The sequence below is a fragment of the Erythrolamprus reginae genome, chromosome Z (assembly GCF_031021105.1).
Source record: "Erythrolamprus reginae isolate rEryReg1 chromosome Z, rEryReg1.hap1, whole genome shotgun sequence".
NCBI lineage: Eukaryota > Metazoa > Chordata > Lepidosauria > Squamata > Dipsadidae > Erythrolamprus > Erythrolamprus reginae.
Window position 1 is genome coordinate 6772258 of NC_091963.1, and position 16608 is coordinate 6788865.

The 16608-nt window shown below is 39.1% G+C and overlaps 1 protein-coding gene across 1 annotated transcript in view; it reads left to right on the top strand.

Moving 5' to 3' along the window:
- The window catches only part of SLC22A13 (solute carrier family 22 member 13), a 37031-nt gene extending 20603 nt beyond the window's left edge, over window positions 1–16428 (top strand). The window contains exons 7-10 of the mRNA XM_070727806.1: window positions 519–733; window positions 2392–2500; window positions 9411–9620; window positions 14162–16428. Of these exons, the coding sequence (XP_070583907.1) occupies window positions 519–733; window positions 2392–2500; window positions 9411–9620; window positions 14162–14258 (631 nt within the window). The 3' untranslated portion in view covers window positions 14259–16428. The remainder of the gene's footprint in view (window positions 1–518; window positions 734–2391; window positions 2501–9410; window positions 9621–14161) is intronic.
- Window positions 16429–16608: the final 180 nt, after the last annotated feature.

Consider the following 16608-nt stretch of genomic DNA (forward strand, 5'->3'; position numbering starts at 1 on the left):
GTGAAATAGGAAAAGAAAATGTAGCATATGTATCAATTGCATTCTTCTTTTAATGGTAACAATTTCTCCTTCCTTCCTTCCTTCCCTCCCTCCTTCCTTCTTTCCTTCCTTCCTTCCCTTTGTTTCCTCCCCATAATTTCTTCCACCGTTACTTTTATTCCTCTCTCTCTTTCTCCCTTCCCTCCCTCCATTACTCCTTCCTTTCTTTTCTTTCTGACTCCTTTTTCTCCTTCCCTTTCTTTTCTTCCTCCTTCCCTTTCTTTCCCCTCTCATTTCTTTCATCCATTTGTTCCTCTCTCTCTTTCTCCCCTCTCTCCCTTTCTCCCTTCCTCTATTACTCCTTCCTTCCTTTTCTTTCTCAATCATTTTCTCCTTCCTTCCCTTTCTTTTCATCCTCCTTCCCTTTTTTTCCCCTTAAAATTTCTTCCACCCTCCCTTTCTTTGGTTCCTTTCTCTCTTTCTCCCCTCCTTCTTTCCTTCTTTCCTTCTTTCCTTCCTTCCTTCCTTCCTTCCTTTAGGTTTATTAATAGTTTGGCCTACTACGGATTAAGCCTTAATGTTGGCAGCTTTGGTCTCGATATCTACCTGACGCAGGTCATCTTTGGAATGGTTGAAATCCCCGCCCGGATCCTTGCCGTTTTCCTGATGCAGCGTTTCGGAAGGAAGACGTGCCAGTCGCTATTCCTCCTCCTAGGGGGGATATTTTGCCTCCTGATCCTCGCCGTCCCCAAAGGTGTGCTTTCAATTAAGAGCGTCCAGGGATTCCCACCTTTTGCTCAGCTATAATTGTTGGAAACAGGTAGAGCGCGATTGACTACCGTAGCTGAGCCCAAAGGATCAGGGAGAGGAGACGTGATAGCAGTGTTCCAATATTTGAGGGGCTTCCACAGAGAGGAGGGGGGTCAAAGTTATTTTCCAAAGCAGCAGACAAGGAACAATGGATAGAAATTAATCAAGGAGAGATTCAACCTAGAAATAAGGAGGAATTTCCTGGCAGTGAGAACAATCAACCCATGGAACAGAAGTTGCCTTCGGACGTTGTGGGAGTTTTGGGGGGTTTGGGGAAGAATCTACAGAGTCAGGGAATGTATTCCAGGTTATTGACCACTCTTTTCTGAAGTCGCATTTCCTGTAATCGAGTTTGGTACGGTTTACCTTAAGTTTGTATCTGTTGTGTGCTCGTGCATTGTTGTGGTTGAAGCTGAAGTAGTCAAAATATGACTGGGAGAGTTACAAAAGATAATCACGTGACCTTGGGGCAGTGAAACCATCATAAATACGAGCCAATTGGCCACGGAAATCCTGCAACAGTCATATAAGTATACAAAGCAGTCATAAGTCACTTTTTTCAGATGCTCTTTGTAACTTTAAATGGTCCCTTTAAAAATGATTGTAAATCAAATCTAGACTTTACAATTTGGGGTGGGGTTGGGGGTGGCAATATAGCCTGCATGATGAATCACTGAAATATATATGAAATTATTTTGTTAATCCTGGGCCTAGAAAGCTTAGAACTACGCCACCTTAAACATAATCTAAGTATTGCCTACAAGATCATATGCTGCAATGTCCTGCCTGTCAACGACTACTTCAGCTTCAACCAAAGCAACACTAGAGCACATAACAGATTCAAGTTCAATATTAACCGCTCCAAACTTGACTGTAAAAAATACGACTTTAGTAATAGAGTTGTTGAAGTGTGGAATTCATTACTGGACTCTGTAGTATCATCCCCTAACCCCCAACACTTTACCCTTACACTGTCCACAGTTGACCTCTCCAGATTCCTAAGAGGTCAGTAAGGGGTGTGCATAAGTGCACCAGTGTGCCTTCCGACCCCTGTCCTATTGTCTCTCCTACATCCCATATATCTTCTCTTCTATCCCTATATCTTTCTTCTATTCTCTCATTGATTATTTTATCCTATACTCTCTCTTCTATTCTTTCTCTAATTCTATTTCCTCGAAGGTGTCCTCTATTACCTTCATTGTGTATTATTGTGTATTGGACAAAATTAATTAATTAATTAATTAATTAATACTAATTTATATACTTGTGACAAATTATTGTCTAGTGTATAATTAATATAATATAAATATCGTGACTTTAATGCCAATGTAATGCTAATATCTGTATAGACTATTATTAATTTAATTTTCTTTGGTTTTCTGCTGTACTTACTATTGTGTTTTTCTTTTTTTTAAAGTGGAAAATTAATAAAAATATTTAAAAGAAAGAAGTGAAAAAAAAGTGGTTATAAATCAAGGATTACTTTTCTAGCGAATATAGAATCGAAAAGGGTTTTTTTAAAAAAATCAGAATATTTTGTTGTTACCTTCTTTTTTATTTTGTATTTTCGGTCTCTTCAATTCCGCCTTCTTTCCTCCCCAGGTTTACCTGTGGTGATCACAACGCTGGCTGTGCTTGGGAAGTTTACCATGGCAGGAGCATTTTCAACATCCTATGTATATTCTGCGGAGCTCTTCCCAACTATTATTCGGTGAGGCTACTTAAACAACCACAAGCAAAATTGTAAAAACTATCTTATCTAGAAGAAATACAGAGTTAGAAGGGACTATAGAGGTTTTCTAATCCAACCCTTTGCTTGACCAGGAGAACTTACACCATTTCAGACCAATAGCTGTCCAATCTCTTCTTAAAAACCTCTAGTGTTGAAGTACTTACAATTTCTCGAGGCAAGTAGTTCCATGTGTTAATTGTTCTCACTGTTGGGGAATTTCTCCTTAATTTGAGGTTGGATCTCTCTGAAATATTTCTCATGCATTGCTTCTTGTCCTGTCCTCCTGTGCTTTGGAGATTAACCCTCTCTTCTCTGTGGGCAGCCACTCAAATATTTTGAAGACTACTATCATGTCACCCCAAAAGCCTTTACTTCGTTAGAGTAGCCATTTCCCAGTTCCCTTAATTATTCATCATGTGGTTTAGTTCCAGCCCCATCATCATTGTGGCTCTTCTCTCTTTTCAGTGTCTCTCAACATGCTCTTTGAATCATGGTGATCAAATCTGGATGCAGAATAGCAACAGCCACCCCAACTCCTTGGACAGGGGTGGCATACAAATCCAATAAAAAAATAAAAAAATAAAAAAGAGTAAAATAAGTAAAATAAAATAAGATAAGATAAGATAAAATAAAATAAAAACAAATAAAATAAAAACAAATAAAATAAAAACAAATAAAATAAAATAAAAACAAATAAAATAAAATAAAAACAAATAAAATAAAATAAAATAAAAAATAAAATAAAAACAAATAAAATAACATAAAAGAAAATAATAAAAGAAAAGAAAAGAAAAGAAAAAAAGAAAAGAAAAGAAATGAAATATAATAAAATAATAAAATAAAATAAAATAACATTTAAACTTATATACCGCTTCACAGTGCTTTACAGCCAGGGTCGGATTATGCTTACCTCTGCTACCAGTACTTACTTACTTAAACTTTGTTTGTTTGTTTGTTTGTTTGTTTATTTATTTATTTGATTGATTGATTGATTGATTTGTATGCCGCCCCTCTCCGAAGACTCTTCCCACAAAGACTTTTCCCACGAAGCTCCACAACCCAGGATGCGTGCCTGTACGCCCGCATGAGATTTTGCTTCTGCACATGTGCAAAAGCAAAACCTCACTTGGGCGCATGCGCCCCCCACTGGTCACCTGGGCAGCTTCATTTTTGCTACCAGAACGCCATCCCCACCCACCCTGTCTAGGTAGAAACCCAATATTGTTTACAGCCTCTCTAAGCTATATTTGAAGACCATAACCTGGAATACCGCATCTAGTTTTGGTCACATTACAAAAAAAAGATGTTGAGGTTTTAAAGGAAAAAATATAGAGAAAAGCAACTAGGATAATATTAAAGGCCTGGAGATGAAAAAGATGTGAAGAACACCTGCAGGATTTGAGTTTGGCTAGTAAGAATTAGGGGTGACATTATAGCAATATTCCAATGCTCCAGGGGCTGCTACAAAGGGGTCTACTTCTTTTTCAAAGCTCCATAAGGCAGGGCAAGTAACAATGGATGGAAATTAATCAAGGAGAGAAGCAATGAAATGAAGGAGAAATTTCCTAACAGAACAATTAACCAGTGGAACAGCTTGCCACCAGAAGTTGTGAATGCTCCATCACTGAAAGTTTTTAAAAAGAGATTGGACAGCCAATAGTTTCTACTGCTTGAGCAGTAGACGACATCTGAGGTTCCCTTCCAGATCTATTCTTGTTAAAATTAAAAAGTCAATTTTTCTCAGTTGCCAAAAAATGTGATTCACTGACCTTGAAACTGATGAAGCTGAATCTGGCCACCTGCTACTGATCAGCGTAGACTACTCAAGAGCGGAAGAGTTATCTCCGACCTTAATTGGAGGGGAAGGTGAAATAGCTACTTGGATCTGGGAAAGTTAAAAGCATGAGAAAGTGTAAATGGTATGTAGGGAACAGGCCTGAGAAAAAAGGGGGGGCAGCCAAAGAAATAGGGAGATAAATAAAAAGCAGAAGTTTGTTTGTTTTTCAAACTTGCAAGATACTGTTAATTAAACTTTTGTAGAGCTGTACTTGTGTTTCCTATCTGATCTGCCAAGTAACACAACAACATTCCTCCTTTCAGCGTCTTTGTCTCTCAAGACACACAGGGAAAAGTTGGGACAGGTTCTCACAATACCCTACAGCAATAAAGTAGGGGTCCTGCAATCCCCAAATTGTGTATTCCTGGATTTGTTGATTGACATATAGGCACCTCTCACCTTCCCCCCTACTCTCTGGGCCTGATCCTGCAGAGTTGTTTGGACAGACAAATCATTTGACATTTCTTACTGCGGTTTTTTTTCCTTAAAATCATCAGTAGCCCAGGTTAATTAACCCACATTGCATATCAGACATTAATATAACCGAGAAATATTTCACAAGAAGAGTCCTTCACTCCTCCTTTCGCAACAAAATACCTAATTCCACCAGACTTGAAATACTGAAATTAGACAATTTACAACTATGTTGCCTGATCTAACCATAGTTTACAAAATCATATACCAAAATGTATTTTATGTTAATGGCTACTTTACCTTCAACTGCAAGAACACATGAGCACATAATAGATTCAAACTACTCCAAACTCGACTGCAGAAAATACAACTTCAGCAACAGAGTGATCAATGCCTGGAATTCACTAACTGACTCTGTTGTTTCTTCCTCAAACCCCAAAATCTTCAACCTTAGACTGTCTACAGTCGACTCTTCCCTTTTCTAAGAGGTCTGTAAGGGGCGTGCATAAATGCACCATTGTGCCTACCGTCCCTGTGCTTCTGTCCTCTTTTCTTCTTTTATCAAGAGAGAGAGAGAGAGAGAGAAAGAAAGAAAGGAGAGAGAGAGAGAGAAAGAGAGAAAGAAAGAAAGAGATAGATAGGGAGAAAGAAAGAGAGAGCATGAGAGAGAGAAAGAGAGCAAAAGAGAGAAAGAAAGAAAGAAAGAGATAGATAGATAGATAGATAGATAGATAGATAGGGAGAAAGAAAGAAAGAAAGAGAGCATGAGAGAGAGAAAGAGCAAAAGAGAGAAAGAAAGAAAGAGATAGATAGATAGATAGATAGGGAGAAAGAAAGAAAGAGAGCATGAGAGAGAGAAAGATAGCAAAAGAGAGAAAGAAAGAAAGATAGATAGATAGGGTGAAAGAAAGAAAGAAAGAAAGAAAGAGCATGAGAGAGAGAAAGAGAGCAAAAGAGAGAAAGAAAGAAAGAAGGAAGGAAAGAAAGAAAGAAAGAAAGAAAGAAAGAAAGAAAGAGGGTCCTTTTGTGCTTCTTCATGGCACAGATCTCTCCCACCCCAATTGGAGTTGTCAACTATTGTTTGAGTTACCAGCTACTCAAGGGTTACGGGAGGTAGGAAGCCCTGCTGTGAAGGTTTTCCCGTTGCCCGTTTTACAGGTGGCTCTTGACTTACCACCCCAATTGATCCCCAGATTTATGTTGTTAAGCGAGACATTTGTTAAGCCAGTTTTGCCTCCCTTTCTGGCCACAGATGTTAAGTGAGTCATTGTGGCTGTTAAATTAGCCACACCGTTGTTAAGTGAAACTGGCTTTTCCATCGTTTGAAGGTCGCAAGAAAGAGGACCACGTGATCCTTGGACACTGCAACCGTCATAAATATGACTATGGGGATGTTACAATGGTTGTCACTTTTTTCATTGGCATCATAACTTAGAACGGTCACTAAATGAAATAGTTGCAAATCAATGGCTCCCCTGTATCCTGTCTTTTTTTTTATTTTTACAAATAACTCGAGGTAGAGAAAGCATCCAACACATCCTCCCCTTCTTAGATTCCCCATAGCAACCGGTGCGGTGGGTTGTAATGAGAGACAGGGACTTGGCTCAAGATCACTAGGCAGCTTTCATAGTTAATGCAGGACTTGAACTCGTGGCCTTTCACTTTCTGGCCTGGTGCCTTAAGCACTATACCAAACTAAAGAAGGGGATAGGAGGGCAGTCCTTCTGCATTGAAGGCCAGGATAGAGACCGTTTGGATTGACAAAGGGGGAAACCAACATTGACGTTTGATACGTTTTCTGCTGGTGTTTAGATGCTGGATTTTGGAGAAGAACATTTATGGAGGAAATCTTTTTTGCTGGGACAGATAATAGGCCTCCCCTGAGTCCAAAGGGTTTGAGCGGCATAGAAATCTAATAAATTAAATTAAATTAGAAGACTTATTGCTCAAGTCTATACAGTGATCCCTCATTTTTCGCGGGGAATGCGTTCCAAGACCACCCGTGAAAAATGAATTTCCGTGAAGTAGAGGAAAGATTTTTTTTATGGATTTAATGAGTATTTGGACTTTTATTTTTATTTATTTTTTAGTAAACTTTATTAATTTTTCATAAAAATTGACAAACATACAAACACACATTTAACATAAAATTGGGGTTGCAATTCCCCGATTGTCATAGAAGTCAAATTTCCATACAGAAAAAAGAATACAGTATTAACACCTTGGATCAACATATTAATTTGATTGAAAAGAAATTTTTTTGTTTAACCTTATATAAAAAAACCCCTTCATATATAAACAAGATAAAACCAAAAATTTAAATCATAGCGATACTTCTACAGTTCTCACATAAATTTTACTTTTAATTCTTCTTCTTATTTATCCATATATACACTTTATTCCAAATCACATAAAATTCTGATTCCTCTTGGTTGTTTAGCCAAACAACCAGTATTTGGACTTTTAAAACTCACCCTTTGCATTCAACAGTCATTCTATAAGGTTTCTCAGCTGGAACTAAATGCGATGTCCTACCAGTTTCTTCAATAGAGTACAGTAGTACTGTAGAAGAATTTTATGAATTTTTAATGGATTTAATGGATTTAAGGCCCCTTTGAAAACCCGTGAAATAGCGAATCCGCGAAAGATGAACCATTTAAGTAGCGAGGGATTACTGTATATATGGTCAACTAAAGTTCAATACTAAATTGGCATCAAATAAGAATTTAGGAAGGGTTGGACCATTTGTGGCAACGTAATGACTCTAAGCTGATGACACACTTAACTCCACCCTGCTCTTCTACACAGGAGGCTTCTTACAGACATTTGTAGGGAAAAGGGGTCATGCTGGTCTACGGCGGCAAAAATCAGGAGGTGCCTGGTAGCAATTTTTCCCATATCTATTTTTATTAAAAGGCAGAAGCTTTTGTGAACTTTTAATGAAACGAGTGGGAAAATGTGCTATCAGATTCATGGACTTTGGGAAATGTCCATCTTGAGGAGACCCAGCTAAATAACATTCACTGCTTCCACTTTCCTTAGTTTCATCTATCCCAGTAATGACAAACCTACAGCACGGGTGCCACAGGTGGCACAGGGAGCCATATCTGTTGGCACACGAGCCATTGCCGTAGCTCAGCTCCAATGTGCATGTGTGTGCCAGCCAGCTGATTTTTGGCTCACACAGAGGCTTTGGGAGGGCGTTTTTGGCTTCCAGAGAGCCTCCAAGGGGATGGGGACAGGCATTTTTACCCTTCCCCGGCTCCAGGGAAGCCTGGGGAGCCTGGGGAGGGTGCAACATGAGCCTACTGGACCCACCAAAAATTGGGAAACCAAAATTGGGAAACCAAAAATTGGGAAAATTGGGAAAGAGGGCCTCCAGGGAGCTGGGGAAGCAATTTTTGCCCTCCCCCGGGCATTGAATTATGGGTGTGGTCACTCGCACATACACGATAGCTTGTTTGTTTGTTTGTTTGTTTGTTTGATTGATTGATTGACTGATTTGTATGCCACCCCTCTCCGAGGACTCGCGGTAGCTCACCACATTTGAAAAAACATAGCAATACATCTAGAATTTATTTATTTATTTATTTGTTTGTTTGTTTGTTTGTTTGTCCAATATACAATACATATGGAAGAGAATAGACATGTAGTAATATATATAAGGGTAAAGTGAACTTAGATGAGAGGATATATGAAAGAAAATATATATAAGTGAGAGAAACGAAAGACAATTGGACAGGGGACGAAAGGCACACCAGTGCACTTATGTACGCCCCTTACTGACCTCTTAGGAACCTGGAAAGGTCAATCGTGGAGAGTCTAAGGGAGAAATGTTGGGGGTTAGGGGTTGACACTATTGAGTCCGGTAATGAGTTCCACGCTTCGACAACTTGATTGTTAAAGTCATATTTTTTACAGTCAAGTTTGGAGCGGTTAATATTAAGTTTGAATCTGTTGCGTGCTCTTGTGTTGTTGCAGTTGAAGCTGAAGTAGTCATTGACCGGTAGGACATTGCAGCATATGATCTTGTGGGCAATACTTAAATCGTGTTTTAGGCGCCGTAGTTCTAAGCTTTCTAGACCCAGGATTGTTAGTCTATTTTCGTAGGGTATTCTGTTTCGAGTGGAGGAGTGAGGGGCTTTTCTGGTGAAATATCTTTGGACGTTTTCAAGGGTGTTGATGTCCAAGATGTGGTATGGGTTCCAGACAGATGAGCTGTATTCAAGGATGGGTGTGGCAAAAGTTTTGTAGGCTCTTGTGAGTAGTGTGAGATTGCCGGATCAGAGGCTACGTAGGATCAGATTAACAGCTCTAGAAGCCTTTTTGGCGATATTGTTGCAGTGGGCTTTAGCACTTACCGTAGGTCATTTGATATTAGTATTCCAAGGTCTTTTACTGAGTGGGGGTTGCCTGTGAGAATTTGTTTATTCAGTTTATATATGGGGTTTGGATTCTTCTTGACGATGTGAAGGGTAGAGCATTTGTCCAATTAATATGGTTAAAAAAAACTTTTAAAGACTTTAAAAACTCCAATATAATTTTAAAGCATTCATCATATGCATACGCTCTTTCGGCACCCGAGGGAAAAAAGGGTTCACCATCTCTGATCTATTCTCTCTTTTCCTTCCATATCAGGCAGACTGGACTCGGAGTATGTCAGATGACCGCCAGAGTAGCTGGAATCATCTCCCCTCTGGTTGGCCTCCTGGGGAAATATAACACCTCTCTGCCTGTGGCGGTCTTTGGAAGTGCAGCTCTCCTTGGTGGGGTCGTTTGCCTCCTACTACCGGAGACGCTTGGCAAGGAGCTTCCCGATTGTGTGGATGACCTGACCCGCAAAACAAGGCAAGATCTATGGCAGTCGTTCTCAACCTGGGGGTTGGGACCCTGTGGGGGACGAATGACCATTTCACAGCGGCCGCCTAAAAAAGATCATGGGAAAAGATGAATTTCCCCTGGTGTTAGGAACTAAAGCTTCTATCCTGGCACCTTGGAATCCGCCCAATCAGGGGTTGACAGTGGGGGTGTCCCTCTGATCTTCCTGCCAATCAGCTTAAAGCTCTGTCGGGAGAATTGGCGCTAGACTTATGGTTGGGGGTCACCACAACATGAGGAACTGTATTAAGGGGTCGTGGCATTAGAAAGGTTGAGAACCACTGGACGGGGGTTTGTTTGATGCCTTATGCCTGTCTGATTCCGAAGAAGGAAACGTCGGTTGAGATTGTGGGGTTCTTGGTGTTCTCTGGGCTTGGTTCTTTTCTTGCAAATGTTTCATTGCCCAAACTAAGTAATAGCATCACCATTCCTTGCTAACACTGATGATGTTGTAAGTTTGGGTAATAAAACATCTGCAGGAAAACAACTAAGCTCAGAGAGCATTAAGGAGCCCAACTGAGTGAAAGTTTGACTTGGAGATCTTTACAGTTTCTCCTTTGCTATGCCCATCAGATAATGCCACCTTCAGCTGGCACGGTTTTGCATCCAATGATATCTGCAGGATTGATGCTTTAATCATCGTGCCAGGAAAAACCTGGCACTGTAGAAACTCTGCATCTTCAATACAGGGCATTAACAAAGTTTGAGTCATCACCTGAGAAAAGGCTGGTGCATCTTCCTACCTTTTAGGCGGGGAAATTTATTTTATTTTATTTTATTTTATTTTATTTTATTTTATTTTATTTTATTTTATTTTATTTTATTTTATTTTATTTTATTTTATTTTATTTTATTTTATTTTATTTTATTTCATTTTATTTCATTTTATTTCATTTTATTTTATTTTTATTTTTATTTTATTTTATTTTATTTTATTTTTTTGTTTTTTGTTTTTTTGTTTGTTTTTGTTTGTTTGTTTGTTTGTTTATTTATTTATTTATTAGATTTGTATGCCGCCCCTCTCCGAAGATTCGGGGCGGCTCACAACAGCAATAAAAACAACGTAACAGTGGAACAAATCTAATATTAAAAACATATAAAACCCTATCATTACTTAAAAACCAAACAGCAACATTCATACCAAACATAAAACAAAGTATAAAAAAGCCTGGGGGAAAAGTGTCTCAACTCCCCCATGCCTGGTGGTATGAGTGAGTCTTAAGTAGTTTATGAAAGACAGGAAGGGTGGGGGCAGCTCTAATCTCCGGGGAGAGTTGGTTCCAGAGGGCGGGGGCCACCACAGAGAAGGCTCTTCCCCTGGGGCCCGCCAAACGACATTGTTTAGTCGATGGGACCCGGAGAAGACCAACTCTGTGGGACCTTATCGGTCGCTGGGATTTGTGCGGTAGCAGGCGGTTCCAGGCAAGCCGCAATCTGGTGATAGATACAAGTTGCGCCTTAAAAATTAGCAGTGGCTTTACATGTGCTTAGGCACTGCAATTGTAGTGTAAAACAGCAGTTTCGTTGTCTTAAATCTGTGGGGGGTTTTCAATTAACGTTTGGCCTCTGGATCCAAAAACGAGCAGTTTTTCTCTATCACAAAAGGATACCCTCAAAAGTCATACAAATTGTGTATAAAAAGGAAAGGAAAGTAAAAACTTACCAAATATGCTATTTGAAAAGAATCATTTTATTCATACAAAGGCTATAATAGTTACTGCAAGTTAAATTGTGTTCATACAAATAGTTGGGTTTTTTTAAAATCAAATGGTAATTATACATATTAAGGTTAAAAATTTCCGCTTATAGCTTTTTCTGGAGTGTTTAATCTGTGGGCATTCTCAATTGATGCACCAAAATTAGTCAGCTATCCTATGTACATAGAAACATAGAAACATAGAAGTCTGACGGCAGAAAAAGACCTCATGGTCCATCTAGTCTGCCCTTATACTATTTTCTGTATTTTATCTTAGGATGGATATATGTTTATCCCAGGCATGTTTAAATTCAGTTACTGTGGATTTATCTACCACATCTGCTGGAAGTTTGTTCCAAGGATCTACTACTCTTTCAGTAAAATAATATTTTCTCATGTTGCTTTTGATCTTTCCCCCAACTAACTTCAGATTGTGTCCCCTTGTTCTTGTGTTCACTTTCCTATTAAAAACACTTCCCTCCTGGACCTTATTTAACCCTTTCATATATTTAAATGTTTCGATCATGTCCCCCCTTTTCCTTCTGTCCTCCAGACTATACAGATTGAGTTCATTAAGTCTTTCCTGATACGTTTTATGCTTAAGACCTTCCACCATTCTTGTAGCCCGTCTTTGGACCCGTTCAATTTTGTCAATATCTTTTTGTAGGTGAGGTCTCCAGAACTGAACACAGTATTCCAAATGTGGTCTCACCAGCATTCTATATAGTGGGATCATAATCTCCCTCTTCCTGCTTGTTATACCTCTAGCTATGCAGCCAAGCATCCTACTTGCTTTCCCTACCGCCTGACTGCACTGCACATCCCATCTACCTGGATCCCGTGTCTCCATGACCTTCAAATCTTGGTGGAATCGCTCACCCTTCTTAGCGCTGACTTCACCAAGATTTTCCGGGAAATTAGATTAGATTAGATTTATTGGATTTATATGCCACCCCTCTCCGCAGACTCGGGGCGGCTCACAACAATGGCAAAAACAGTACGTAGTGACAAATCTAATATTTACCAATCTAATTACAGTTTTAGATTAAAAAATTCATAAAAGCAACCCCAATATATATAAACAAGCACACAATCAATCATACACCAAAGCAACATGGGCAAGGGGGAGATGTTTCAATTCCCCCATAGCAAGATGGCTATGTAAAAAATGCAATTTGATGCTCATGTTGCCTAATTAACTATATTATATACTGTGTATAAGGTGTAGAGAAAAAACTTGATGTGGTAGAAGCAAACTCACTACAATTTTGAAACCAGCATGCCTAATTAACTACGTATAAAAAAGGTCAAAAATCAAACTCAACAGAAATTGTGTTACAAATTGTTCCCCAAAGGATCAACGTGTATAATTAGCCCTTCACATATGGCCAGAATTAGGTTCAAAATTTCTGTTGCTTAGCAAGGTAGCAATCACATATACAATTTTTAATCACACTCTAAGTTGTGTAAAGCGGCATATATTGGCTGAGGAATTCTGGGAGTTGAAGTCCACAAGTCTTAAAGTTGCCAAGGTTAGAGAGACCCCTGCTCTAAGCTACTTAAGGTAGCTGTTACGTAAGGAAGTTGTTAAGTGAATTGTGCCCAGTGTTATGACCTTTCTGCCACTGCTGTTAAGTGAATCTTGTGGTCACTAACTGAATCCAGCTTCCTCCATTGACTTTGCTTGTCAGAAGCCAACTAGAAGAAAAATGGCAAAATGTAATTACATAAAATATGGAGGCAGCAATTTTTGTAAATACATGCTAGCTCTTGCTAAGTGTGTACACTTCGATTACGTGACCTTTACAGATACCAGCACAGTTGTGTGAGGACTGGTTCTAGCTCACCTTTTTTCTCCCAGAGCCATTGGAATGTCGTTTGGCGGGCCCCAGGGGAAGAGCCTTCTCTGTGGCGGCCCTGGCCCTCTGGAACCAACTCCCCCCGGAGATCAGAACTGCCCCCACCCTCCCTGTCTTTCGTAAACTACTCAAGACTCATTTATGCCGCCAGGCATGGGAGAGTTAAGAAATTCCTTCCCCCTAGGCCATTACAAGTTATACATGGTATGTTTGTGTGTATGTTTGGTTTTATTATAAGGGTTTTTAGTTGTTTTATTAATTGGATTTCTACATGCTGTTTTTATCATTGTTGTTAGCCACCCCGAGTCTGCGGAGAGGGGCGGCATACAAATCCAATAAATAAATAAATAAAATAAATAAATAAATTTCAAATGGTCATTAAACAAATGGTTAGAAGTGGAGGATTACTTGTTAAAAGGTTTTAGAAAGCCCGGATTAAAGTATTTACACCTTGTAACGCTATTTTGAGCAGAATATTATGGATTACATACTTTATTTATTTATTTATTAGATTTGTATGCCGCCCCTCTTCGTACACCTTCCCATTGTATGGGTAGCCCTCGACTTATGACCATAATTTAGTTCAAAATTTCCGTTGTTAAGTGAAACATTTATTAAATGGGTTTAGCCCCGTTTTATGACTTTTCTTGCCACTGTTGTTAAGTGAATCACCGCAGTTGTTAAGTTAACGGAGCAATTGTTAAATTGAATCTGTCATCCTCATTGGCTTTTGCTTGTCAGGAGGTTACAAGAGCGGATCTCAGGACACTGTAACCGTCGTAAATATGAATCAATGGCATGCTTCTGAATTTTGATCACGTGACCCTGGGGGATGCCACAATGGTTGTGTGAAAATGGCTTTTTTTTCAATGCCATTGTGACTTTGAACGGTCACTAAATGAACTGTTGTAAGTCAAGGTCTACATATAACTGTCTTTAACTTTTCCCATTTTTAGGAAAAGCAAAGAAACCAACGACAGCCTGGAAAACGGATGTACAAAATCAAATAAAGACATTTGTATTAGTGAAAGGATAACCACCACACAATTCTAAGTCAATGATGGATTGTCTCAGCGTGTCAAGGATACAAACTGGAGAATAATTGAACTCTGAGCAGGGCAGATAATCATTGGAGCGCTTGGTTAGAAAGTAAATTTTTACACATTAAGCTACAACATAACACAGTTCATGTGTTTTGGCTTAGTATGATCCAGGCCATAAAATGATGGATAAAGTCAGCCGCTGTTGGTTTAATCAAGGAAACCATAGTTTATCATAATGTGTACATTGAGTACTTTCAATGGGACTTCTCACTTACTTTCAATGGGACTTGTTTTGCTAATAATGATTAATCTATTCTTAACTGCCAACTTAGTAATTTTGTTTAAAGTATTTTTTAGTTAGAATTCTTAGCTTTTTTTTAAAAAAAGATCAATTTAAACACTAATGGGTTATTCTGTAACATTCATGGGTTAATACTGTAACTTATGCACGCCCCTTACTGTCCCCTGTCCAATTGTCTCTCCTTATCTCATTCACCTTTTCTTCCTTTCAAATATGTTCACCTATACTTTTATATCTTTTCTTCTATTCTTTTCTTTATTTATATTATTACATATCTATTCTCTTCAATGTGTATTATGTATTGGACTAACTAACTAAATAAATAAACAAACAAACAAACAAACAAACAAACAAACATGTGAAGCAGAGAAAATAAACAAACCAGGTGTAAATCCATCCAAACACAGCCAGCAATTCTCTCGAATTCAGAAACTATTCTATTTCTATTTTCTACTGTCTTTCTACTTTACCTTTAAGACCTGCAACCCATGAAACCAAAAGGGCAATTATCAATTTTGCAGAAGTGGTTTTCTTCTTTGGGAAATTGTAGGTGAAGGCCTCCAATTATGAATGGGGACCAGGAGTTTTCACACTGCTCATTCTTTCCAGATGTTCCTTATCTAAATTATTACCCTTTCAGATCCGGCCTGTTGCTTTCTTTGTCCTTGCCTTTGACTCTTCTTCTTTTTTTAAAAAAAAAAGAAAAATCTTGTTTGTATTCTTGAATCGACATTCTTCAGGTCTGTCACATCCAAATCTCTGGAAGTTCTTTGATGGAACTCATTACCTAATTCTGTGGTTTTGTCACCAAACTCCCTAAAACTTCACCCTTAAACTATCCACTATTGACATCACCCAATTCCTAAAAGATCAATAAGAGGTGGCATAAGTTCACCAGTGTTCCTATTTACTCTGTCCTAATGTTCCCTCTTATCAGGACCCATTTTATGTATATAAACATATATACATATACAGGGCTGGCTCTGAGTGCTAGCGGAGTCCAGCGCAATTCTGCTACTGCACCTGGGCAGGTAGCAGAATCACATGTGGAGACGCAGGTGCGCCCATGTTTCGGCGCGATATTAGGCACGCGCGGAAGCAAAAAACGGATTGAAACATGGGTGCACCTGCAGTAGCAGAATTGTGCTGGACTCCGCTAGCACTCATGGCCACGGGGGCGAGCACATGTCACTGTTCCACCTTAGCAGCCCCACCTCTGTACGTACATTACAAATGCATACTTGATAAATAAAATAAATAAGGAATGCAAGTTTGGTGATGATCCTGGCGGTAAGGAGGAGGAGGAGGAGAATCACCTTAGGATAGAAATATCAAAATGATACAGAAAAATTGATTGTCCCAAGCTAAGGAAGCCACCTGCATAAAACATCCACGGGAAATTAAACACAATCAGTTGCTCACGGATGAAAGGGAATATTTGTATTCCAGGATAATGTTACAAGATCCAACCTGGGTCAGTCAGGGGTCCAGAGATTTTGTCTTCCAAACTTTTGGATTTGCGCTGAAGCCCACTTTCTCTCTAGAGATCAGTAAATGTTCAATAGCTGTCATTTAAATGATCAGTAGCTGCCATTTAAGACAGCAGGTGGACGAGAATGAGTTGGGGAACGGTCTTGAATGGGATAATTTGTGGCAGAATGTAGGACCAAGAAACAGCAAAATGTGGAGAGTTCGGTTGAGAAAGTCAAGTACTCAGAGGGTGTCTTTAACGTGATGCAAACATAATTAATAATAATAATTTAATAATAATTTATTAGATTTGTATGCCGCCCCTCTCCGAAGACTCGGGGCGGCTCATAATTGTTTTAGTGTGCGAAGTTTTCTGTCTACGGATGAGGAACAATAAAGGATAGATTGCTCAGAAGTTGTGTGTCTTTCTTGGGTTTTTTGGAGGGACAGGGGGGCTGGCAATAATAAAAATATAAGAATACAGTTGTGTTGATGGTCATTCATTCATTCATTTATTGGACTTTTATGCCGCCCTTCTCCGAGGACTCGGGGCAGCTTACAACATGTAATAAAACAATATATAGCATCT